The sequence below is a fragment of the Centroberyx affinis genome, unplaced genomic scaffold (assembly GCF_046629955.1).
Source record: "Centroberyx affinis isolate AG114_WGS23_722 - 3 ecotype Tasmania unplaced genomic scaffold, CSIRO-AGI_Caff_v1 ptg001806l_1, whole genome shotgun sequence".
Lineage (NCBI taxonomy): Eukaryota > Metazoa > Chordata > Actinopteri > Beryciformes > Berycidae > Centroberyx > Centroberyx affinis.
The window spans coordinates 62686-89659 of record NW_027280196.1 but is presented as its reverse complement, the minus strand read 5'-3'; the positions used below and the strand labels follow the sequence as shown (position 1 = coordinate 89659).

General features: G+C 44.2%; 1 protein-coding gene across 2 annotated transcripts; it reads right to left on the bottom strand.

Moving 5' to 3' along the window:
• Positions 1-26275, bottom strand: rab11fip5a (RAB11 family interacting protein 5a (class I)). 2 transcript variants are annotated; one of them, XM_071529606.1, is made up of 6 exons: positions 25418-26275; positions 10315-10826; positions 9313-9892; positions 4688-7417; positions 3154-3310; positions 1-2367 (listed from the first exon to the last, which is right to left on the bottom strand). In XM_071529606.1, the coding sequence occupies exons 1-6, from the start codon at positions 25792-25794 to the stop codon at positions 2110-2112; spliced, it is 4614 nt and encodes a 1537-aa protein (XP_071385707.1). In that variant the 5' UTR covers positions 25795-26275; the 3' UTR covers positions 1-2109. The 2 variants fall into 2 exon arrangements, with proteins under 2 accessions (XP_071385707.1, XP_071385708.1); XM_071529607.1 differs by lacking the exon at positions 4688-7417.
• Positions 26276-26974: the final 699 nt, after the last annotated feature.

The following is a 26974-nucleotide window of genomic DNA, read 5'->3' as shown; positions in this document are numbered from 1 at the left end:
AGCAAGAAACACAAAATATTCTTTATTAAATATACAAAATTTGTGAAACAGAATTGCATCACGAATTGTAAACTTTCCAATCTTATTTACTACCTTAAGCACATTCCACCGGCTACACAATCGAGGACGAAAAAATACAATCAGTTCAAACTTAAATAAAAAGTTTCAAAATGGAAGACATGGAGAGGACGTTATTCTTGCGCTTGATAAGTGCCGAGTCACATTGTAATGTGTCTCTACAGTCATCGATGCACTTTGATATTGCGATCGCACAGCAGAACTGAGATGACAAGGCGGTTTTTTCCGATGTTTTTGTATGCTTCAAGCTCACTGGGATAAATCATCTGTGTGTGTGTGTGGTGTAGAAGTCGGCCAAGTGCTTAAATCACAGAGAGCGATTAGAAAGTGCAGTACGGTGTGATTTATTTCTAACTATACCGATATCAATAACAGACAGGTACAGTCGAGTTATGTTCTGACGATTAAGTAGTGCAAGAACATCCACAAACGCTGTTAAAAGTGGCATCATATTGGAATACTTTATGGTGTATCAAATCTGCTCCATAGATTAAGTTTCAAGGCTTGGCTTTTTCTTCTTCTTTTCTTTTTTTTTTTTTTTTTGGCGTTTCACAGCAATTACTGTAACTGCTCATTTTCTATTGGTATGCATACAATTTATTGTTGTGCAATGATCTAAACAATATCGTAACAAAGCATCAGACAAATAACCTTTCAGTGAACAGATGGCTTTTCTTTTTCAAAACTTGCCCCAAGCCCCCCTCCCTACAAGTAAAATGAAGTGCTATATTTAAACTTAATGAACAGTCAAAACAAAACAAAAAAATAAGGCAGCATTTGGCATTTCCATACGGCATATATGCTGTAAATACTGTATATATCCCTTTGTAACACACCTGAAAGCACTAGCGATGTGCGTGCTGGAGCAGAAGCGGATGTGACACACAGGGAGGGAGGGAGGAAGGGAAGGGAGGGAGGAAGGGAGGGAGGAAGGGAGGGAGGGAGGGAGGGAGGGAGGGGGGGAGGGGGGGTCAAGTACCAGCATGTTGTAGGCATTTTTAAAATCGTGTTGATAATGCACAGTGGGAAGGCAGAAGCATGTGTTCAGAGAAGCTGCGGTGGCTGATCCTGATGCCGAGCGATACCGTCTTCACCGGACGACACCTCGACCCAGACAGGAATCAGTTAGCTTATGCGGCTGAGCGTAATTATGTGTAATTTCAAGACATGCCCATAGAAAGAAAGAAAGAAAGAAAGAAAGAAAGGAACAGGAACGAGCAAAATATATTCAGCACTCGACGTGCATCGAAAATCAAACCATTCACTTGCTGGCTAAGAACACTTTTGAACACTCTTGAGCTACAATCAGTTCCCAGTACTGTGCACATGACCATTTTTACACCTGTCATCTGGTTTGCAGTTTCAAAACTAATCAGTGCGACCAATATTCATCAGGGAACGTTTGAGGAGTTTCAATCCAAAACGAGATATACACCATTTGGGGAAAAGTGATGCCCATTCTGATTAAATGACTGCAAGCACGGCGGTGAAAGTCATGGAAACACATTTAAGGTTTTAGCTCTTTCAAAGCAACAGTGATCATCCATATTTGTGAAATACTGAGTGAAGAATTGGGTAACGTTTCTCTTTTCTCAAATTGGATATAAAGCGTTACGGAATGAAACCCTACAATTTCTTTCTTTTGTGATAAGGTGATGGGAGTGACGGGTGAGGTGAAAAGGAGGAGTCAATGTTTCTACAATCAGGATCCCAAAATGGAAGCATTTGGGTTTTGAACCCACTGGGGTCAATCTCTCTGTGAGCTTAAAACCAGCCGTCCGTAACCTGAAAACAACCTGAGGACCCGCTACATTCGGAAACCGCACGAACCAAACCCTTCGACGAGGATGTGTTTCAATACAGTAAAGCATGCCGGCTGAAAAACATCGCCTCGACGTCTCTCAGTGCCTAAATTGTTATATCAAAAAGGACAGCATAGCAGTGAAAAGACTAAAGAGCTGTTGTGGAGGTTAGAGTGAACAGATGCGTACTGCAAACCCAGTTCCAACCTTCCCCCCCCCCCCCCTTTCGTCACTTGAACTTGGAGCGCACTTGCAGGAGAGTGGGCGTCTGCTCCATGATGCGCACAAGCAGCGTGTCAATGTAGTCCTCCAGGTCTCGGACCTGCGGCTTCAGCTTCTTCAGCTCCACCTCCCGCTTGGCCAGCAGCGCTCTCTGCCGCTCGAACTCCGCCTTCTGCCTCTGGAGCTCCGCCTCCCGCTGCACCAGCAGGGCGACCAGCTCGCTGTGGTTCAGGTGGTAGTACGACCCCGCGCCCTCCGTCAGAGACTAAACAGAGAGAAGGAGGAGAGAGAGTGACAGAGGGAAAGATGAATGAAAGTGATACAAAATGATGGGAGCAGAAGTTAAAGTGTGATCTGCACTGCACTTCCCAGAGATCACCTGTCAATCAAACAGTGTGGGCGGAGCTTGGATTTTATGTTGATGCAGTTTGAGTTTCTGTAGGTGTCGCTCTTTTCTTTGTCTATATAGGTTGAATCACTATTGTGTTATAGTAATCAGCAATAAAGATAAGCAAAACAGACATTTATATATATTTAAGAAAATGTCATGGATTACTACTTTAAACAAATTAGTGCACATTGCAAGCAACTTTATAATATGCACTATATAAATAAAGTCTGCCTGAGAAACAGAAATAAAATCAATTTTTTAGTCCTGGTTTTCCAAATAAAATAAAATAAAGAAGAACCTGCCAGTCAGTTGCTGGATTTTTGAGGTCATGACGTGTCAACATCTTCAGGTAAAGTAGATCGGCAATTTTATGTTGGTTATGACCAACAGTAACTTCATTATTATCATTTTAAATGTGTCAGAATAGGCTACTATCTGTATCAATGTGGTTAAGACTAGGGTAACCCATCCTGTCGGTTAGGATAGGCCTAGGTCCAATTTATGATCCGATGTGTGTGTTATTCTTATTACCACATTACTGTGTGATGTGTGACACTCAACCCATGAGCTTTGACCTTTAAAACACTCAAAAACTAGTTACTGCTGTTTGCCTTTGAAGAGCAGTATTATATTATTATCATAATCATGATCATCACACACCTTTTTCCTCTCCGGCTCCTGCTCGGTGAGCTGGCTGCTCCTCCCAGGGTGGATGGTGGACTTGAGCTTCTCCAGGCCGGTGGCCAGAACGGACCGGCCCTCCGTTCGCTTCTCCTCAGCCAGCATGGCAGTGTTCAGGGGCTTCACCGGGTGGGGGCTGGAGGGGAAGACAGCAAGCGTTACAGACAGCTGAGAACAGAGCGAGCCGAGGCAGTCGTCCCATTTATTTACACCAGCAACAGCTCTGTGGCTGTTATTTTAATATAGAGGCTGGCTTTCAGGTGACGTAATGCACCCACTGGTGGCCATATTGGAGGCCCTCAGTGCTTGGATGGTTGAGAACAGCTTATTTTGTTTATAAACGTACAACTTGGCCGTCTCAAAAAAACTGAAAAAAGATGTAGTTAATTCCTGTGTTTGTTTGTTTTTTTTACAGGGAACTGATCGCTTCTAGCCTGGTGTCCAGCCCCTATGAATCGCAGTCTTTAAATGTTAGTGCTAGTACTGTAGTTGCATGTGAACAAAGCCAAAAACCAACTGATTGTTTAGGTTAACTGGGCTGGATCTTCTAAAGATACACCTCTACTAGCTGCTGTGACACAGGAAAGACCATTTCCTGTCACAGTCACCGAAATTTAGAGACAAATCTAGCTCATCAGACCATTCACTTTAACTTCTGACATTACTGAATCAACCTACATTCACCCCACCACAATCCTTTTCAGGCATCTCTCTTTTAGCCTGGTTGTTATACAGGTAGGCCTATGGATAGACATTATTTAAGCACAGCCAATTCTCCACTGGACCTCCATGATGGTGCCAGATGTGGTTGCTAGAGATCATCACCCATTTCAACCACAAAGCTTCTATATTCAGTTAAGTGATCAGGAGCAAGGAAGGTTAGACAGGTGTAAGACTCCTCATTAAAAAAAATACTGGTGAAAATTGAAATTAAACAAGCTCAAAGACTGAACTGAAAGAGTTAATTGCATGAGTTCATGCAATCAAACCAAGAACTGTGTTAAGTGTGTTATTACCCTGAGGTGAAAAGGAAATGCTATCAGTGACACACAGACAACACCTTTTCACTTCTGCTACAGCCTCGTTTCTGGTTGAGATGTTGGCGGGTCTGTGGCTGTGTGAGAACGTTAGCTGGCCCTGTGGGGAGGTGGGAGGGGAGGTCTGTGACAGGAGCAGGGGAAAATAATAACTGCTAATTGGGCTGAGCCTCTGTTTCCCCACCTATGGCCACAGAGCCAGGACACACACAAGACACCTGCAGTCGGCTACGGTTAACACCGACGTGTGTGTGCGTGTGTGTGTGTGTCTCTGCAGAGTGATAAAGAGAGATGGTCACACCACAAAGGAGAAACCCCTTGAGAGTCAGCGGCACAGAAGAAGAAAGCAGGGGAAGCAGAGCGGCAGAGGGAGGCTGAAGAGACGAAAAAGACAGGATAGAAAGTTCTCGCAGTGGGAAAAAAAAAAGTGCTTCCTCTCCATCTTTTCACCGAGCACTGAGCACGTGCAACCTCACCTGTTCTGCTGATTGGCCGCCTGCTGCTGTGTCTCCGGGGGCAAGACTGCATGCGGCGCATCAGTCATTGGCTTTGCGTTGCCGAGAGCTGGGGCAGCGGCTTGCGGCTCGCCGGGCGGTGACCTCACCGAGGCAGCGGCGAGGGAAGGGAGGGAGCAGAGCGCTAAGGGGGAGCTACTGTCAGCGGTTAGAGAAGGAGGAAAGGAGGTGAGAAGGGGATGGTCAGGGCCAGGCTGGGCAGAGGAAGACTCCTGCTTCACACCGGGGTCACTCCCAAAGGACGGCATGAGGAGGTCCTCAAAGCTAGTCGTCATTGTGCCTTCGGACCGGGAGCGTTGTAGCGTGGCACACTGTGTCTGTTTTGAGAACAAGTCGTCTAAGACGGCGTGCCGATTCTCTCCAACTCCTTCGCTGAGCATACAGTCATTGGGGTTAGAGTTGGTGTAAGAGTCTGTTGGTGCATTGGGAAGCATTTGTAGCCCAAAATCATCCCCTATCGTGAAACTTGGCTCAATAGGTGCAGTCCTGCTCTCAGATATGCAGATTTGCCCTGACTCGAGATCAGATGGCCTGCATGCATCGGTGGAATCTTCTAGGCCCAGATCAGCCATACACGTAGCGTCAGCAGCCGACTGAAACTCGCCCGCTTCATCGCAACTCTCTGCCCCACATAGCGTCGAGTTAGCAGAGAGCAGCGTGTCCGCCTGCTCCTTGGCTACGGTTTCCTCTGAGTCGCTGGAGCATTTGGAGGCCGGGTGAGACTGGCAGGACAGGTAATGCTGCGAGTCGGCGCTCACGTACAGGCTGTGGAGAAGGCTGCTGGCGCTCAGATCAGACACCCGCGTATGCAGCAGAGTGTCGTCAAAGCCTTGGCCAGGACCGGGCCCGATGCGACTGGTGTCGAGGAATTCACTGAAAAGCCTGACTGGTTTGGGAGAACCCTGGCTAGCATCCTGCCTTCCTAGGCTAGTGTTATCAAAGGGTGAGTCCGACACACATGGCCTGTCACCCGGGGAGGAGGTCATGATATAAAATGATGGGTGTGTGGAGGGTTGTTCATCATCTAAAATGGCAGGAATCATCGCCTCTACGTTGTTACTTACAGATACAATGGATTTATTCACCTCTTCTGGAAAATCCATTACAGATTCTTTGGGGATTTCTTTTTCTCTGTTCTCATTGTCAGACTGTAAGGAGACCAGGGCTTTTGGCTGTAGGTCTGATTGTGAGGAGACTGAGGGTTTTGTCTGTTGGTCACAGTACAGGACATTGGGCGGGCTTGGTGCCGGTGTATTATCAGTTCCCATTTCCTTCATGGTGATCATGGGCAGCTGTGTAGGGACCATTGATTGTGGTACCAACGACTGCTCCTGCCCCTCAGAACCGTCTGAATCTACCTTTTCATCATCATTCTGGAGCTGGACGAGACTTCCCTGAGCTACATCAACTAAAGACGGATCATCTGACACGTCAATAACGCTATCCTCAGATCCTGAGAAAATGTTTAGCACAGTTGGCTCAGAAGATTTCTCGCAGAAGCCAAGGATGCTGCTCTCAATGGTCTGTGCTTCGGCATCCTCAGATGACGAAGCTGAGAATTTCTCAGACGCCGAGTAAGGAGAGAGACTGGAGAGGAAATCCTCCTCTGCTGAACTGCCTACACCTGAAGAACCAGGATTTGGGGAGTTGTTGTTGAGCTTCAGACTTGGACACGGAGATGAGGTGCTATGCATGTGACAACAGTTGTGGCAGGGCGCTTGATGCACGTTAGTGTTTGTTATACCATTCGTGTTAGTAGCATTGTTAGCTTGCTTAGTTTCATTACAAACATCCAGTTCTGGTGGGTTAGCAGAAGTATTTAACATTTTGCCATCGCCCTCAAGGAGTTTGTGTACTGGGATCGTGTCGAGAAAATGTGCAAACGTGGCAAGGTTTTCTGTGTGAGACTGAGTCAGCTGACTGGTGACTTTATTAGCTTCTAATAGGGGCTCTGTGCAAGTATTTAAAGTGATATCTAAAGCTGGTGGATGTAGTGCGTCATTCACATTTGTGCTTTGATTAGCATCTGTCGTGGGTAATAACACTCCTTTATTATTGCAGTGTTCCAGTGGGTCGCCATTTGCTGTGTTTTGCTGTGGCCTGCACTCTGGAGCCAGGTCCTCAGGAGACTGCAGCCTGCCAGCTGCAAACGCTTCAAAGGAATCGTCCCACTCTGCATCCGGTTCCACTGCCCCGGCAGACATAAAAGGGTTGGACGACTTCTTGCTGAGGACTTTCTCCCCTTCCGTGGGAATAGGAGGAAGGGGCCGTTGCTTGACTCTGGCCACCACTTCGCTCTTTGTATCCGTGTATCCGCTCTTTGGCTCCCCTGTGGCCGGGCAGTCCAGGGGCAGGGTGGGGTTAGGGTTACTTGCCTTAGGAAAGAGTTGTTCTATGGGGGGCCGGGAACTGGAAAGATAGGGCAGAGGAGGCAGCGAAGGTTTTAGGGCCTGGTCAGTTAGCGTGTCTCCATAGAAAGGGTTGTGCTGGAGGAGAGGGAAGAAAGGGTTGCAGGGGGACATGGGAGGCGGGGTGCTTTGTGAGTGGCAGAAGGGGTTAGTGTGATGCAGCGGAGAAGCCAAAGAGACGGGATCTACAGTGGGAGCAGGGGGACCCGAGGGCTGGTGACTGGGTGGGAGGGGGGGGAGGTGGGAGTCAGTGCTGGGCTCTAGCTTAGGTGACACCACCGCGCTGTGAAAGGAAGGGCACACAGTCCTCTTGATTAGTGAGGATTGTTTACACAGCTAAAGGCCTGTAGATTTTCAGTATCAAATCAGTGATCTTTCAAATCACAAGCTTTTATATAATCTGTTTTTAAAGATTTTATTCTCATTGTATAGCCTGTTTTATTCCTCTGTAATCATGATTTTAATTCATGCTGGTATTTTTGTTGTTTATCTTATCTATTATTGCTGTATTGTCTGAAAAGCACATTTAACTGTTTTGAAAGTGCAAATACTTGGTTAATATTAATATCTTCGTTAATCAAAACTTGAAATACCCCAAAGTGTCATGCTTTAATTTCTTCCATCACTGTCATCCATCCTCTCTATCCTGTGACTCCTGACATGTTTTGGAAGGCTAATGACGAAATATTTTGAAAGGAAGTTGATGCAACCATACATAGTGATTGCATAGCATTGCCAATGCCAACTTGGCATTTTTCCCAAGAACCTAAGAGCGTGAGGGAGTGTGGGCTATGAAAATGAATAGTTGTAGAGCTAGCAGAAAGGTATTCAATGTACTATCGTCCAGAATAGCTGACCTCACTTAGAACGTGCTTATCAGTCCAGTATTATGTTTCCATTCAGTGTATGGAAACATTATAATGCATGTTTTTTTAATGAGCTTGGATAAATAATAATAATACTAGGAGGAAGAAGAAAAAAAATCCAATTATCTTTCACTTATTTTTTTTAATCACTACTTATATTTATTTTAATATATTTTAGTGTTCTTGGACACTTGAATTAAAGACTTCATTTTAAATAAGACTGCAACTCAGAGTGCAGGAGCAATGCACTCAGTATACTAGTGAGCAGTGCAAGAGAAAGTACAGTACAGCGGGTCACACCACCCAAATAAATTACCCACTTAAGAGTGTGCTTGTGTTAGAAGTGGAGATAAAACTCAAGTGGGTGTTTTTTTGCCTTTTTCCCCTCATACATATAACAAACAGAGACAAAACTCACATGTACGCACACACAGACACACAAACCTGTAAGAGAACAAGGATTACATCATTCCCTTTCAAACCAATTTGACATTATTGAGTCTGGGGTTTAGCTTTATAGAGCTAATTTCACGGGAGCAGCACCCCACCCGTATCTGCATTGCAGATACCTGCTGTAACCAGAGCCTGAGACCCGGAGCTGAGGAAGGATGTGTTAGACGGAGAATACAGAGCTGGAAACGTCTTCCAGCAGCCATGCTGGTACACAGGAAGTGGAAAGTAACTGATTACAACTACTCTGATAACAGTACATGAGTAAATGTAACGTAACGCTAACTTAATACTACTTGTACTTGGGTAGTTTGTTAAGCCTTTATATTTAAGAGTAGTAAGTACAATGAGATCTGGCATTCTGGACTTTACCTCCCATACAATGAAGTCATACTGTAGCTTTGTTGATATGAGCAAAAGAAAAAGGCTGCTCGAAACCTTGAGCCGATGATGACCCATGAAAATATTTGCAGGGCCGATGCCAACACAAGTACTGTAACTTGTTAATTAGTAACTTGAGTGAAACATTTCAGCGCTCTGCTCCACCTCTGCTGGCACAACACCAGCCTACACATCAAACACATTCTTTCATGCCACTGTTTTTGCCAAACAAAAACAATCTAAGTATACGGGTCACATGCAGTTAGACACTGCAGCCAGCGACTAATGATGCCGGTGAATCTAAACAGTGCAGGCACAACCTCTCAGCTGGCTCATGTGGCATGCTGGCTGCTCCTTGATTCAATTCATATTCATGGGGAAATGATAATTCATCATCTGTTTTGTGTAGCAACAAATGAGCTTGTCAGAGCGAGGTCGCCCTTCCCTCTGATCACAGCGTGTCACTGTTGTCTCATCTCACCTGGGTTTGCTGTGGGAGTCCTTTGAGCCGAACCATCCCTTGTGTTTCTCCTCGGCGGGAGCGGAGGCCTGTTCAGACTCATCCTTGGACCGACTCTGCCCCTTCCCCGAAGACTCACTCTTCCCGTGGGAGAACAAGTTCCTCCTCTGCTTTTTCCCCTGGCTCTCCGACTCGGCCGCGGAGGAGGCAAGGGGCGGAGCGGCCTGTCCGGACCTCTCCTCGCTGTCGGCCTGCATGGGGCCGCTCTGCTCCAGGGCCGCCGCTATAGCGGCCTTCTCCTCCTCGCCGGCCTTGTCGAAGGACCAGCGCCGCCCGTCTCCCGCGGGGCCTTTGGGGAGCTCTTCGGCCCGCGGGCTGAGGTTCTGTAGAGACATGGAGAGAGGCAAGGACTTCTGCAGCAGTCCCAGGCCTAATGAACCCGCAGGTTTTCCTGAGCCAGGGTCCAGGGGCTGGACGCTGTAAGCATGGCTTCCGTTAATGCGCACTGAAGGCTGAGGCACTGCGATGCTGATCTCACCAGCCTCATCACTGAACTCACACTTGTGAGGGGACAACTTGGGCGACGTGTTTGCCGTGTGCTCTGCAAAAGGCAGGTGAGAGGAGAACGAAATTGAAAGAGATGGAGAGGGTGAGAAAGAGGGAGAGAGAGAGAGAGAGAGAAAAATGGTTGCAGGTAATCAATGCCTTTGCTAAATTAAATTTGCAAGCAGCTTATCTGGTGATAAAAACCTTGTAATGGCTTTGACTGACTGGATGTTTTTCACAGCAGCACTGGTCAGTATCACTGGCAGACCTGGGCGCAATAACTATTTGAAATGGATTAATTTACCTTTCTGGGATTGCTTAATCTTTGTCTAATACAATGGCACCAAATCGCTCTGCCCTTCAAAGCACAACACCCTTCCAATCCTGCGCCCCGCGTACGCTGCGCCAATCAGTTCATTAAATTATGGACTTCAATAAGTAATAACAGGCCTAGGTCTGGTCTCTGGTCGTTCTCACCAGGGCTGTTATCTGCTGTCAGGTTGCTGCTGTTGCTGGGCGAGTTGGAGAGATCGGAGACGACCACGCTGATGCCGGCCGTGGGGCTGAGGCTGCCGCCCCGCGACGACGACTCGCTGCTCTCGGAGCCCAGCGACGTGCTGGAGCGCGTGTCCGACGACTTCCGCAGCTTCCCCCTCAGGAAGAAGTTCCTCATCTTGCTCCGCCGGCCCTCGCCCCCCTCGTCGTCCTCGTACTCCTCCTCCCCGCCGCCGTCGCTCGGCAGCCGGTTGCGCATGCGGTACAGGGCGCCGTACCCGCCCGGCAGGATGGCGGACGAGGAGTCCTCATCGCTGGACCTCTTCTTGCCCCTCATGCGCTCCTTCAGCTTGCTGAAGGTGGAGTGGCCCTTGTCCTTTATGGCGAGGTCGTACATGCTGGCTGTCAGGTTGTTGCGGGTGAACTGGACGGTCACTTGAATCTCTCCTCGCTCCTTCTCCTTCTTCCCCGTCTTGGAGTTCAGCCTGTACCACCTGTAACAGAATCACATCCATTCACCTTGGTCAGATTAACTGACACACTGAAGTTCAATATATACTGTATAAAAACTTATAATAGATAGACAGGACACCTTTACACCTGGCATTAACATGAAGCTCATATCCAGATTGTGTCTAGATATGATTTAGCTGGAATACATTTACACCTCACATTAAAACAATGTCTTGAGTATCAGAGTATAATCAGATTTCTCTTTTCCTAGTAAAACCCAGATTGCTGCACACATCACTTTCTCTTGTGATATTTACATCCCCAAAACTGACAGTAAACATCTTTTTAAACATCTTTACCACTGTTTAACACTCTGATATTTATGTATTTTTGTATTGTTACTATGTTTTATGTTTGCACAGAGCAGCAGCCTAAAGATCAAATAAACAGGTTTGTGACATTAAAGTCGAGATGAAATGAAAAATGGATTTTTAACCCTTTTAGATCACATCCCCGGTCATATTGTGCACCTATTTAACAATATATGCCAAAAAAAAAAAAAAAAATCCATTTCTTTGTATTCTTATATCAAAATCCAATCATGTTTTCTTCCTGTAAAATATGCCGTGTGCTTACGTAAGCATGAACCAACCAATTCCAACCAATAATATCATGACATCCACCCATCAATCATTCTTCAACCTGGTGTGTGTGGAGCCAACAGTCCTCTGTAGCTCTGTTTCTCCCTGTTGCTCCGTATCGCGCTAAACTCTAAGCCCCGCCCACTGTTTAGTGGTCAAATCAAATGCGAAGGATTTGATTTAAATCCCTCTTGTAACTGTACACCGCTCAAATATTCCGTTTCACTGGGAAATACGTCACAGTACAGAAGCTAAAGACGCTCTAACTTCCGTTTCAGTGGGACTTTAAGGTTGCTGGTTTGAACTCCTGGACAAGATGGGGAGACCCTGGGTAGGGAAAGTGCATGAATACCACTATCACTCTTTTCACATCTGAATGGGTTTTCTGTATGAAAGCTCTATCTGGATTATGGCACAAGGGATTGTTCCATCACATCCTGTGTTTTGGTAAATAATGTTAACTGCACGCATGTGAAAAAAAGAGCGGTGCTGAAAACAAGCATGCAAGCTCAGCTAAGGTTAAGATTCCCGGAGTGAAAGAGGTTTCTGACCCAAATTACAAGAAAACACACACGCACAGGAACAGAATCATCCACACTGTCATCGTTTTAAACACACACATACACACACACACAGAGAAAAGAGAAGAAAGAAAGAGTGTGCTACAAATCTGCTCCCCAAAACACATTCAGTCATCAATTAGTTTTCAGCACTGAGTGCCAACAGACACACACACACTGCCAGTGGGATCATGAAATAATGTGAATGACCCTATTGTTAATATGAATGAGGCTAATCTGTCCTCGCATTGGGAAAGAGTGTGTTGTGGGAGTGAGGGAGTGAGAGTGTGTGTGTGTGGGTGTTGGGCGGAGGAGGGTGGGGGGGGGGGGGTTGTCTGTGTCCTATTAACAGATACCACCAAGCTGTGTGTATGTGTGTGTGTGTGAGTGGCCGGACATCCCATAATACCTTGGGGAAGCCCTCTTGTTTTTGTCATCAGACCCGGTAAGCAAGAACAATGAAGTAAAACAATACTCCTCTCCGATTGAACTACTGGCCTAAATACAACAGATGAAAACAAACGGCACCGACAGTAAATTCCTTCCAGCGTTCGAGCAGACAGGAGCGGGTTCCTCGAAACGCTGCTGCTGCTGGTTTTGGTTTGTACCAACAGGTGGGACGGCATAAAAAAAAAAAACCCAAAAAAAAAAAAGTCGACCACACAGTGACTCATGGGAAAGTCTCATCTGGTCTGCCGTGACTGATAGCGAATGATATGACTGAGAGAAAAAAAAATCCCCTTCTAAAAATGTGTTTCTGGCACTTGGTGTTGCCAACGGAAAATTAGCAGCACAGGGAGGAAGAAGGCTTGAGCTGCAGCAGACAGATAACTGGGTCTGAAACTGAGACCTGCTGCTGCTTTCCTCTTCCTGTGCTGCCGGGCCTTTTTGCACCTCACACCTCACACCACAACGCCATCCACTACTGTTTGTGCATACGGCATTGTGAAGGTGAGTGGTTTATACAGGCTAAATGTCATGAGCGTTTTCTGACAGAGCACAGTTTCCCTTGGTGTCCCACATCCACATGTGGCTGAACAGGGCATCTAGCCTCCATATTATAGGATTAGACAAAAGAGAGGTGGTCGCATTCGCAGATTAATTGAGTCTATGCACACAGGTTTCTCCAAATGAAAGTTATGTGATGTAACGCAAAGTGAAAACCTGTATAAACCTAATCTAAAACACAGACAATAAAAGAAAACACAAAAAATAGACAAATCACATAATGAAAATATCGTGTTTGAATTGAAAAAAACAAACAATTAGTTCTTTATCTGCATTTTAGCATATGCAATAAATTCAATTACATGCATTTTATCATTTTATGAGGATGCAAAATACTGGAAAAAAATCTCAACCAAATGTAGTGATTTCCGCCTTGATGCAAAAATATAAAAACCAGGATATCAGAGGCGTTTAGGAGGTAAAGTGACCAAAAATGGTGTTGACATTTGATTGGCTTTGTAAATGACTACAGAATCCTCTGGTGTTGAGTCAACAAGAAAGAAAAAAAAAATCATGAAACCTGTAAGATGAGAGATGAAAGTTAGGCGAGTAGGAAGCTGAAACATAAAAGATAAAAAATCAAAGCCAATTGCTGTATGATGTGTGCGAGCAAACCTGACACATCAACTGCACCGTTATCTTAGAAACCGGAACGATGTTTTCCCCCCAGAAGATTCCCCAGTCGTTCTGCATACCTACAGTATGACTGCGCAAAATCCGTCGTGGGAAACTAGCACCAGTCACTAGCCAAATACTAGTAAATGCAGGCTGTGGCTGGTAAGTTCATCTACTTCACATGGGTTTTTGAGAACAGATGCCGATACCTACATTTTTGTACTGAAGCTGCCAATAATATGTTCATTATCTTTAAATCTGACCACTTTCATGCCAAAAAAATACAAGTATTCAGTGTTTCCCCCAGAGTTTTATTCTTGTCAGGGTGGAAAAACCTCTGAAACAGCATTTAGGTCATCATGGGACACTAAAACTCTCCATTGAAACCCACAACAGACAGACTAATGAAATTATATTATGTGGATATTTGCAGTTCCTTAAGGCACCTTAAGGACCACCACACCTATTCAATGATAGGGAAACCTCTGGGATACTTAAGGCCTTTAAATGAAGAATTCATTCACAAAAAAAGATAATTGCTAAATTAACCCTACTATAAACTGCATATATAAAAGTTCAATAATAGTATATATAAAGTTCAGTAACAGGCTAACATTCAAAATGTTTATATATCTCAGTTTACATATCAATATATCTCTACTACCAATCATTATGAGGATGATGATGGTAGGAGAAAATGAAGAATAACATTTATAATGAAGAAATTTACCCAAAATGTTACTGAAAAAATAAATTAATATATATATATATTTTTTTTCAAATCACATTTTAAGGAAGGTTTTTATTTAGCTGTGGTTAGGGAGGAACCTCCATCATATCAGCAATGTACAACAGAACTGGCTCATGTCCGATATTTTATAAAAGGCCAATATCGGCCGATATATCAGTCTGATCTTGTCTTGTAAAACAGTGAAAGTAGCTGGAGAATTGGGGGAAAAAACAGCCACTGTGGACGGTGGACAAAAACAGCAAAGCTTCCTGCACTGGCAAAAACAGCCGGGTAATTGCACGCTGCAGAAAAAGAAACACAAGTCCCATAATTCACCACACATGATGTTATGTAATCATCACCCTGCACCGACCTCAACTTCAACCCGTGGAGGAAAGGCAGTGAAAACAATTAGCTCACAAACTCCTTCCAGTACAATTATGAGGAACACAAATAAATAGCAGGTGGGGCCCACAGGAATGCTGAGCCTTTTCATAGTTTGACAGCAACAACGAGCATCAAATCAGATAGAAAGACAACAATGGAAATATGCCATATGACCAGAATGGGAACTGGTCGACAGGTTCACTCTCATAAGAACAAAGTCAATGGAAATATGGCATATAGAGCGAGTGTCACTCCCACAAAGCAATCACTGACTATTTTCACATGTAAGCTGGAACCGGATTATCTAACCGTCCTGACTGAAAAGTAGTCACATGTTGTACTGTATTCTGTTTTGCACTCAACATGAAAATCAGTCGCTGTCAGATTTAAAACCTGAAAAGAGGCCAGCTGAATTATTCTAATCCAGATTAAAGCATTGACATGGGAGCATTTCATTTAGAGTAAGAGTAAATCCATCCTGTTATTGGATTATCAGGCTACAAGCACACACTATGAATGATACGCTTTCAAACAACGAGCTCAGGTGGAGCTCCTGTCTGTTTCTGCAGGAAATCAGAGGAGTATAGCTCTTGCTCAAGTCTCTGAACTGTCGCTGAGCTCGTCTAAAAATCGGATACCAGCACGGCCTCAAATGCCTGTTAGGTGTGGACTCGAGTTTCACATTGATGCTCCAACAATAGTATCGGTCCTCTCAGACGTAGCAGGCAACTCCCTGTGGCCAAGGTGGGGTTCACATTCCAAACTATTACACCGGACCAGGGAGGCGTGCGAGTTTTTGCAAACCTCCAACTACTACTGTCATCACTCACTCTGCCATCTGGAGTATAATTCTCAGAGGATATTTTCAGCCGTCTGCCTCCTAAACCTCCCTTTTTTGTTATTTGAGAAGAACTTGGGAGTAAACACGGGCGAATCAGTGAATTATTTACATTTTAGGCATTTAGTTGACTCTCTTATCTTATGCAGAGAGACTTAAAAGGAGGCACTAGCCATGCCATACTGATTTGGCCACGAAGAGGAAAACGTTTGGCTCCTGCTGACTCAAAGCATTTCTATTCTCATGATACAGTACAGTCACCGTGTTTGTTTCTTGAAGACAGTGCAAAAAAAAAAAAAAAAGTTACAGGCCTATTTGTGTGCACCTGCTCCTGCGGGTCGTGTGACGCATGAATAACTCTGACACAAACAAATTTGAATGTTAACTAAACTGACATGAGGCCTAAATACAGAAACTGCAACGCAGAAAAAAAAAAAAAAAAATGAGCAGCCTACATTTTGAAGCCCACATGCTCGCGAGGAGCCAGGCAGCACATGAGTCTGTTACCGAACGGTTTGCCAAAAGCATCTTCTCACAAAGTGACCCTGTACAGCTCAATGGGTGGAGTATAGCATTAACACTGGTTAAGGGTTTGATTCCCACTGGGGCTACCATGCTAGGAATGCACCCATGATACTGCAGAGCAATTTGGATGAAAACAGTCACAAAATAGCATATGGTATTATCTCAGCCAAAAGGCTTTCACTAAAACAAAGCACATCCTAGCACCATGCTTTTGGATTTATTTAAAACAAAGCTGATCGTAAAAAACAGATGTTTTTTGGGGAAAACTTGCCCCAGGATATATATGCAATAGCTGGCCCTTAGAATTATGGGAGTCTATTCAGAGTTTGTTTTGTTGTAAACAATCCCATTCCAGAGCCGCAGAGCATGGCTGCATATCTGCTTCCCCATCGCCCCAAAACAGGAAATCACAACACACTCCACCCCATCCCAGCGCGATACGATCTCCTCACCATCCCCCCCTTCCCTGATCCACTTAGGAATAGAAAAGGAAAAGTCTCTTCCAGGAGCAGCCGCCTTATTCTAGTCTACAAGGCTTACAAGTGTTCATCTTCTGTGGAACAAGTAGGTCCCTAGAAACACCCTCCAAGGCAGGACAGGACCGGTATTACAAAACAAGTAGGCTATCAACCCACTTTATCCAGTCTGTGCTAAGACGGTCTCCGAGGGCCTTGGCGTGCCTGGGTGGTATCAGAGCCAGACAGAGAGACACACTCTGGATTTCTGAAATGCAAATGGTGCCGAGGGCCAGGGTTTCATTTCGACTTCAGGGGAGATTCATTAGATTGTAGTGCACTTTAACTGACACATTAATTAGGAATTTATTGCTTTGCTTATCCCTCTGAGATACACATTCACCTCACCAGAGGGGTCAGAGCTGGTACGGGTTTTTCGTGGAACCCAAGGCGAGATTTTATTGTAAAAATGCACTTGTCGTATCAGCCTAAACTACAAAGTAGGGCTGCACTAGAGAAGAGCGTCCCATCCCTGCTAATTGAGACCCCATAGATTCGCCCTATTTGCCTAAATTACATTCTGGTATCGGGTATGGACACTAGCGGAAAATCTCTCTCAAATTCTCTGCCCGAAACTTAAGAGTAAAATCCAATCTGTCTCCTAAACAGCAGTGAGGAGCAGCAGAGAAAGCTGGACTCACCAACGTTAGATCTTTTCCTCTCTCGCCTCTTTGGTTTGCTTTGGTATAAAGCATCACAGACCGGCCGGGTTGGTCAACAACATGAGCTTGCTGTGTGACGTTTACTGACCTCACCTTGTAGGATTTCTGGGTGCTGATGTTCACATTTTGGAAACGGTTACCTCTCGCTGCCATTTGAAGTCAGAGTTACCTAACTCAGCTTTCAATACTCAGTGATATCACCAAGCATTACACTTACATAATGTTTGAACTTGAATCGGAAAGTAGCAGAAATATATAGTAGGACAATCCAACTACCATCACCCCCATCCATTCAAATCTACGCCTCTGAATCCTACAATACCAAAGTTTTTACCGATACATGGCATCTGAGGTGACTGTCCGTTTCTTATTTACTATGAGCACCAATGAAGAAACCAGCTTGGATGTTAGAGGGGATGCAGGGCAGAGGTGGTAGAAGTACACAAATTCCCTACTCAAGTAAAACTGCAAATACTAATTTAAAAATATACTCTGGTAGAGGTTGAAGTACCATTTCAAATCCTTTACTCAAGTCAAAGTATAAAAGTACGTGGACTTAAATTTACTTGAAGTATAAAAGTAAAAGTCGTTCTCTAAAAAAGTCATTTCTGATGTTCTAAACTGGTTTTCTGTTGAGCGTTCCTCTGAATCCCAGATGAGAAAGAGTCTGCAGCTCAAATCACTAACCCTAGCAGCTGAATTCACTAAAGTTAATTCTCTCTCTCTTGTTGCTTCTCTCTTATTTGTGTTGCTTCTCTCTCTGTCCCTTTCCCTGATTTTTGGTGTCGCTTTGCTGAACAAGCAGCCAATCACATTTGGCTCTTGATCAGCTGCTTCTGGGATGGAAGCGTCTGATGCTGAAAATAATTTTAGAAAATCAGTTGATTTCCAGAGAGTAACGAGTCTGTTTTGAAAATGTAGTGAGTAGAAAGTACAGATTTTTCTTTTGAAATGTAGTGAGTAAAAGTAAAAATAGAAAATCTTACTTAAAAGTACAGTAGTGAAGTATTTTTACTTTGTTACATCCCACCTCTGATGCAGGGTGGGTAAGTGAAGGTATGTCACTGGTGTTATCACAGATCTTCCACTGAATTAGATCTACAAAACCTCCAACACTGTGGTAATGTTGGCCCCATGGGCCTGAGCCTGGACTCCTGCCTCATCAGCAGAAGCTGCTGACAGGCTTAGAGACGACGAGAAGGAAAACCACATTCCACATCTGGATGCGATGAGTTCTTCCCTCACCACGGACTTCCCTTACAATACTTTTATACAATAAAGCATTGTGTCTTCAAACCACACATCTCGGGATGTGTGGGATGTGATCAGTGACTGAGAAGCAGGAAAAAGGGAAAAATGGTAATCTCTTGTTAGAAATAAATGGGAGTTTGAATGGTATTTCCCCACAAAATGTGAAAAAAACAAAAGAAAATTCACATCCCTGTTAAATGCAGTCCAAAATGCATTTAGTAGGAGTTGTTTATACAAGCATCAAGCTATGGTAAAGCAGCCAATATGCAAAAGTAGATCCCATCACACAGAGGCAGGCACCATGGCGAATAAAGCATTATGTGTCCTGAGAACAAGGCTACTACTGTCCTCTTTGCTTACGTTAGAGGCTACCACAAAAAAATACAGTGTAATCAACTTTCAAATGAGTTCTATTGGATTGCGCTCTCATTATACAAGGCCATCTTATGTACAGTTCAAGGCCAATTCCTGTAAACATTGTTAACGTTTCCAGATGCTTGTGGGTAGCAGAAGTGTCAGGCCATGTGAGATTGTCGATACATTGTGGGTTTTTCTATCTGCAGCTCATGAACAGACCGTACTCTGGATTTCTCTAGCTCATCACAAAAGTCTTCTGCCTTAAGGAATTTTATGTAAAACGATCAGCGCTAGCTAGACCCGTTCAATAACAACTAATGAGATTAGCCTAAAATAAAAGCCTCCACAGCAAACATTTACCTGGCACTAGGGCAGAATCAGATTAGGATATGCAAGTCATCTTTGTGAGAAACAAGAAAAAAAATGAGACAATAGAGTGAAAGATTCATGTGCTAAACATTAACTAGTGTTCTCATCCTTCCATGGCAAACCTTGGCTTTCAGGTGAAAACACAGCCTCTGGCGGCCATATTGGAGGTCTTCATCTATCGAGCAACAGTTGCTGTGAACAGCTGAAATTAGAGCTGGGCGATATGGTTGAAATCAATATCATGATAATCATAAGGATTTTTCTCGATATCAATATATATTACAATATGGTTCATGTATGCAAAATCACGTTAAATAATCAAATTAATGTCATCTCATTGAACCGAATGGTAATGTTAGGTGTGATGTCAAACAAAACAGAAATATTCACAGGCCTAATATTCCTACCATATCTCATTTTATGAGCGTTTTTAAGTAAAATTTGCTTGTCATCATCAATTAAGACAGCAGAAATGTGTCACAATATCAAAATATCTTCATATCATCATGATATGATTCCACTGAAAGACGATAAACGATAATATTGAATTATCGCCCAGCCCTAGCTGAAATGTATGATGTGACCAGCTCAACAGAATCCAATAGACATGGTTCATTTATGAGCTGACAGGGAACTGATAATTTTGCTAGTGATACATCTGATCACTTTTCTGTTTAGATAATGCCAGCTTAGCCTGTTAGCTAGAAAACCATCTATCAGGTTAGCTAACACTGTCCTGTTGTCAAGACATCTGATTTGCACACTAGCTAACATATCTAGTAGAAGCTTTGCTAAATTAGCCAGCTAGCTAGTTAGCTAGCTAACAGTTTGTTCAGGTTAACTGAGCTGACTCTTCTCAAGCTACAACTCAGAGTGTTTTGGAGTAGAGACCAGGGCTAAAGACAAGACAGTTTACTGTGTCACACTAACCTACATTTGGAAACAAATCCACCTTATCACACTATTCACATTCATGAAATGGCCTACACCCAAATCACAACAATCTTTTTCAGATCTCTCTTTTTCTAGCCCAAAGCCTCTACACCACATAGCTGATGCACATACATAGCAAGTGATCCTGTCCATAGCAGATAAACTCATTCTGATTATATCTCAGCTGATAAATCTTCACAGATAATGTTGTCCAGCGGAAGAATATATATATATCTAGAATGACATGTCAGGTACCATGGTTAAATTGCTTATAATTCCCACTATTTTCTACAGACAGTAGCAATGTCTGTCTGCTCCAAGCAAAGGATGTTTCTGGATCCACATCAAACACACACACACACGCACGCACACACACACACTTTCTGCCTCAATCAGCAGAAGGAGGTCCAGTTCTCAGGCCTGCCTCAGTAACTCAAGCCTAAAGCAAAATCAGAGGTTTGCTTATAACAGAAGAACTACATGACAGAGATGTGAGATGGAGACAGTGGTGGATTAGAAAGACCTGGTTGCAAAACAGGGCTGCGCTATTAATCAATAAAATAATCGTAATATTGAGAGATGGAACGTTATTTCAGACAGTCAGTTTAACAAAGCTGTGCAGTATCCCTGGCCTACGAAATGGAGGAAAAGCTGTGTTATATCACAAGTGCAATATTCAGCAAAAGTATTCAATTTTTTTTTTTTTTGGTCACCACACGGTGTTTGGTCTCGATCGACAGTGTGTTGATGTGACCGTGTTTTGCATCTTCCCCCTGGCAGACCCTGTAGGGGAGTTCACCCGACGCCCACCTTTCCCGCAACCTGCACTTCAGTGGCAGCTGAACATGTAAACAATCAAGACCAACATCCTCCCTTTCACGCTGTGAGGGGAAATCGCTCGCCTTCGTTTAATATTGAAACTGATAACTAAAGGTCAGTCATGTTGAGACAGGTTAATCTGACACTTCATTCAACCTATATCCAGTTCATGAAAGCTTTTACATTTTCTGTTCTTAGCAGCCGGTGTCTGGTAGGTCTTTCCTGGGAAAAATACTCTGCTGCACAAGAAGTGATGCGTTTTATGTCTCCGCTTTGTTTGGATCAAACAGAAGAAGAAGAACTGGGTAGTTAGAATGAGCAGCGATAGCCACCATGGCTGAACAGACAAAGAAAAGATAAACTCAAACTGCATCAACAGAAAACCTAAGCCCCGCCCACACTGTTTGAGTGACATGTGATCTTTGGGAAGTGCAGTGCAGAAACACCACAGCAATGAGCGCTTGGCAACAAAGATGGAGACAAAATCAAAGAAACCAGTTAATTACTGACTCGTATTTAACCAGTCAGTAGTCTAGGTAGGGCTAAATATCATGATACCCAGAAGAACTTCTTCCAATATCAATATATATCACAATATCTGTTTAGGTATGAAAAAAAACATGTTATATTGTGTAGCCTAGTTGATGTTCATCACATTGGACTGCATGGGTAATGGGTCATTTTCAGCTGGCATTCTCAAGTATTTCACAAATCATTCAGGGAGAAATGTGACTTAGTAATGCTTTGTATTGTTAATTTAGACAACAAAATTCATAATATTCACGATAAAGAAAATCCCACGATACGAGTACAATGATAGACGATAAACGATAAATATCGATATATTGTCCAGCCCTATGTCTAGGTATAAACTTCATAACATGAAAATATTGTACTACCATTGGGAATAGTCTTATTAAGTGAATCTGTGCCCCAATATACGATTAGCACAGTCATGTACATTCAAAGTACAGACTGGATGCTTGACACTGGATTGATGCTCCATTGGTTTAATCACTGATGTCTCAACCTAACTTGGGCTTTGTCATGATGAGTGTTTGCCTGTCAAATACCAGCTGATGTGGAAACATGCTGGAAAACTCTCACTCTTCCCCAGTATAAGCAGCTACATCCAGATTTAAACCTTGTCCCTCTGTGTCAGTGTTCATGAATGGAACTTGCTGATTCAGAAGGTACAGTGGAATGTGACAAGTCCTTGACAGAAGAAAACAAGCCATATGTTCAGGGGGGAGAAAGGGGCTTTTTAAACCCGCCGTGTCTCCTTGTGCTGAAATATACGACCCTAAGAACTGTATCACTGCAGCCTCCACCTCCTGTAAAAGGCTTTATAAATATTAGAAGCGGTACAGTGACAGGGTCTTGGCAGAGCGTTGGCCCAAACATGCCTCTGTCCTCTGTTCCTCATCACAAAAAAAAAAAACAGTAACTGCAATTTCTGTGTTTTTCTTAGTTGAATTGAAAGACAACATGGTCGTTTATGTGTACAGCGAGTTTCATGATCCTTAAGTTGTCGTCTTGATTTTGTCGTTGTTTGTTTTGAGGAGAGACGGTTTTAAAAGCCCTTTTTCTTTTCCTCCATTTCATCTGCACAGCTTATTGATTGTATTTCTTCCTACTATGCTTTTTTTATCATCAATGTTTATCGCCGTTATTTGTCTCTCCCCTGTACGTTTTATCACCATGCATTAAGTTAAACTTAAGAACACAACAAAAACATTTAAGACCCTATTATTGCTCTGTCAGGAGACACAGAAAGAGAAGCCAAATCATGGTGCTTTGGGAATAGCCCCAAACGACCACAAGTTCAAATCATCCAAAAGTATAATCATTTAATTTGCCAACATTTCAGTCTGTTGACCTATCTCAAGCCAGGTTTGAAAGTATGTCAACCAATTACTGTGTGTGCAGGATATTGGTCTTCGCACCCTAGTCTAGCATGAAAAACAACAGTTTGTGGGTTAGGCTGTAGAAAAGAGAGGAACATTAGAGTATTCCCCCGTTTTTGTTTTTCTTCAATGCTTGGCATAATTGCTGTGAACGTTGTAAATCGTTGTGAACATTGGAAAAAGTCCAGGATATCAGGAATGTCATTTTGTTTTTACTCTATATTCCTCAATAAAAACAGTTTCTCCCAGACTGTGGTTCATGTTCTGATGTATTTTTGAGAGGGGTTAACACATGAAAGCAGCGCTCAGCGTGGGGAGCGTTGTTACTGACCAGCCCAGATTCACCGAATGCCACATGGAGACACTGAATGTACCAAGGCACCAAACTGCTGACACATCACCACCACAGGCTGACTCTAACCTTCAAGTGACCAGCCTCAACTGGTTCCCCTTTCAGCTCATATTCGTGGGTCGGGTCGGTTGTTAGTCACTTCTACCAAGATACTGCGAGGGCCGGAGAGGGGGAAAGAGGGCAGGAGGAACGTTTGTGTTCATAATAGAGTCAATCTATTCAATCTGCGCTTTGTCAACAGTGTGTCAGGTTGTTGTGACAGGCTGTCAGGGTGAAGGGGGATGGCCGAGGTAGCGTAGCACTTCTGATTAGTATAGGAGTGACACGCACTGTAACACTTAAAAAAAAAACAGCTACTGGTGATGTGCCTTCGATTTCTGGGTCCATTTTGTTGTTTTGTTGCTGTATTTTCTTATTCCCGCGAATAACTGGCCAAACGTAGACCACGGGACGTCAAGTTGAGATAATTTCCAGCAGCTACGATGCAGTTTAATGGCAGAGTCTCTTTCATACGGTGGCCGAGACGTGTCGAACGAACTGCATATCCAAAACGCTTTGCAAATTCGAAAAACATTAACGCATTAACGGAAAACACAAATGCAAAAATCACAACATAACAACGGAAGTGAGCAACAACGGATGTTGACAATGAAACGGACCGACTATTATTGCCGGCGGACTATTATTGCCTGCACATGTGGAAGAGGAAAGTTCTTGCCTGTTTGAGAAGTAAGTGAAATGTTGTTCGCTAGCTAGCTATGATTAGTATCCTAACTAACCCTAATAGTCGGCCCGCTTCATTGTCAACATCCGTTGTTGCTCACTTCAGCTGCTATGTTGTGGCTTTTGCATTTGTGTTGTGATTTTTGCATTTGTGTTTTCCGTTAACGCGCTTATATTTTTCCAATTTGCAAAGCGTTTTGGATATGAAGTTTGTTCGACACATCTCGGCCACCGTACTTTCAACTATTGAAAACATTAACAGTAAACATCAGGTTTTGGTGTCAGTCCCTCAGAATCAAAGAGCAAGGGCTTCTTTCTAGAGCCACCATTTTGCACCGATGTTCAACAATCATACAGGGAGAAATCCATCGTAGAAGAGGAGAGAGACCAATTTCTCCACCCACAGTAGCCTCAATAGACCAGAATGCAATGCAGCATCAAGCCATGATGCATTTTGAGTAAGGACTCTCGCTTATCTCTCTCACTCTCTTGCTCTTTCTATGCTATCCCTATCACTCTCTCTCTATAAGCCACAGCTGAATGGAACAAGTTCAGGCCTGTTCTCTGGAGTTGTCAAAAGGCATTCTGGGAAATGTAGGAAATCACTAACTGAAGTAGAAGCAGACGAGGCAGGTTGAGGGAAAGCGGGTACAGCAAAAGAGTAAATTACAACACTTCATCACAAAATAACTCCTGGAATGGCTTGAACAACACAAACTGATGATATAGCAGAGCGTCTGAGAGTGGAATTTTCCTTTAAGATTTGGCAAATGCATAAACTGGGGCTATGCAACATCCAACCACAGCACTTCTTTAAAACCTAAACCTACGCTCCAGCGGGTGGGATCTCGTAAAACAACATGTTATGCTAAAAATACCTCGGAGCTACCAGATCATGAAACTGTTAGATAATCCTTGGAATTGGAACGGGCAGTAATCCTCCCTGGTACGTCATGCCTGAGCTATTGGGATAAACATTTGTAACAATGCAGGAGAAACAAACACATAAACACTGGCCTTGGTATGTGGACACCTCAGGGGATGGAGCTGAGGTTTCTAGAAGGTTTTGGGGTGAGAGGGGGGGAAGCCTCAGTCAGGTCTGTAGTGGGCCTAGTCTGCTCAGAGTGAAACTAGTTTAGTAGGAAGGAGGGTGTGTCTGCAGCCCTGATGCAGCAGCACAGATCTGACAGCTGTGTTTATACCTCAAGCAAACTGTGCAGCCCTCCAGAGAGCAGCTAAAAGGCCAAAAACAGACTATAGAAACACCCTGATGAGTTAAATGCATAGGGAACACAGTCTGGACTAGGCAGACAAAAGCAATGGGGTCAGTTGGCAGGCAGCACACTGATGCACGCATGCTGAAAACCACACACACCAACACCAGGACTTGCACACAGTAAACTACTGAACCACAGAATGCAAAAAAAAAAAAAAACCTACTCGTTTTTCACGCATCTATTGCACCGAAAGGCCTCATCCAGCGGGATCACAGCCTGTCCGAGAAACACATCCAGGCCGATGAGCGCCCGGTGCATCACGATGAGGACCAGGTCGCAGCTCCCGGGCGGGTAGGCGCTCCGGCCGCCGTTCTCCAGCACGCCGGGCAGCAGCTCGAAGGAGCACTCCTCCCTCCAGTCCGGAGCGGTGGTCTTCTCCGCCACGCAGGTCGAGTATTTCTCCTTCCCCACCTGGATGATGGTGTACACGTCGCTGGTGCCGTGCTTGCCCTTGCCTCGTAAGCCCCTGCCCCGCAGCACCGTCACCTGGACGTGCGTCGGTACCCATCTCTGGTCCTCCTCTGTGTTTACCGAGGACATTTCCACATCCAGCCCGACCGACCGACCTACCGCGCACACCGAGGCGAGGCGAGGCGAGGCTCAGCGCCAGCCGCGGAGAGGTGGTGGCTGTCCGCCGCTTCCCCCTCCCTCCTCCTGCTCTGCTCGGCGTCAAGATGTGCAGTCACATTAGCTCCGGGGCTGCCTGGCGGAGCGGTGCCGCATTATGGCTGTCGTCTCGGTAAAGTTGCCGCTGTCGTCTCGGCTATTTTGTGCCCCGGTCTGGCGTTTCGCAGTGTGCTCTGCTGCAGCGTCTGTTCCCCCACGGCGCGTCTCTGCCTCTCTCTCCTATCCTGCTGCCGGGCCCCTCTGCAGGCAGCGACGTCACGCCTTTATCCTCTTTCTGCAGGACGAGGAAGTTGAGCAGCACCACAACACATGTGCTTTATATAAAAGGATTGCAATACACGCCTATACCGGGGAATGTGGCTTGTAATATTTCTGCTCGCTGCTACGCCTGTTTCCAATTAAACCAGCCCCACCTCTTTCGTGAAAGTGCATGTAAACTCCTCTCCAGTGGCTCTGTGGTGACTGTCAACATTGCAGATTCACTATGAAGGCCTGTGTGTAAAACCCCTTACTGGCTATTCAAACATGCATGGTGGAAACCACATGAAAACCACACGAAGTTGCTTGAAGCCCATTCTTTGTAATTAACACATTCAAGTCCCCCCACACTCATAGAAGCACTTTAAATGTTATGTAATAAGGTGTGAAACCTAAGGTGAGTCACTTTTTCTGAGCCTTTTATAGTTCTGCGTGGGTCTTATATATTTCCCTTTAGGTGTATCAAACTACAAGTGACATAATTACTACAAGATAGAATATCAAAGTAGGCATGTTGGTATTGATTTTGATCAGAGTTAGACAAGACAAGGTGAAAGAGATGAGAATATATTTTAAGAATATAATTAACATGCAAAAATGGCTCAAATCTTTCTCTAAATCTTTTTTAAATAGTTCTGTTACTTGTTATTACACCTATGGAAGTATATGGAATGGCTTGCATATCATTTTGGGAGTAATGTGGTTTAATTTCCAGTTGATGTGGACGAAAAAGCTCAAAACTCCAAGAAGAAGGCCTGTGTCAGTTCAAACAAAAAATACTGCTGTGAAAACTGATTGAATGACCTGGGTGGGGGAATATTGGTGATCAATATAC

Bases quoted from the DNA above. Each gene is read 5' to 3' on its own strand.
- rab11fip5a (XM_071529606.1), bottom strand. From the start codon at position 25,794: ATGTCCTCGGTAAACACAGAGGAGGACCAGAGATGGGTACCGACGCAC. The intron at 10,827-25,417 runs GTAGGTTTTTTT...ATTCTGTTACAG, and splicing joins AATAGATGCGTGAAAAACGA to GTGGTACAGGCTGAACTCCA. The intron at 7,418-9,312 runs GTGAGATGAGAC...TTCCTTTCACAG, and splicing joins GACTCCCACAGCAAACCCAG to CGCGGTGGTGTCACCTAAGC.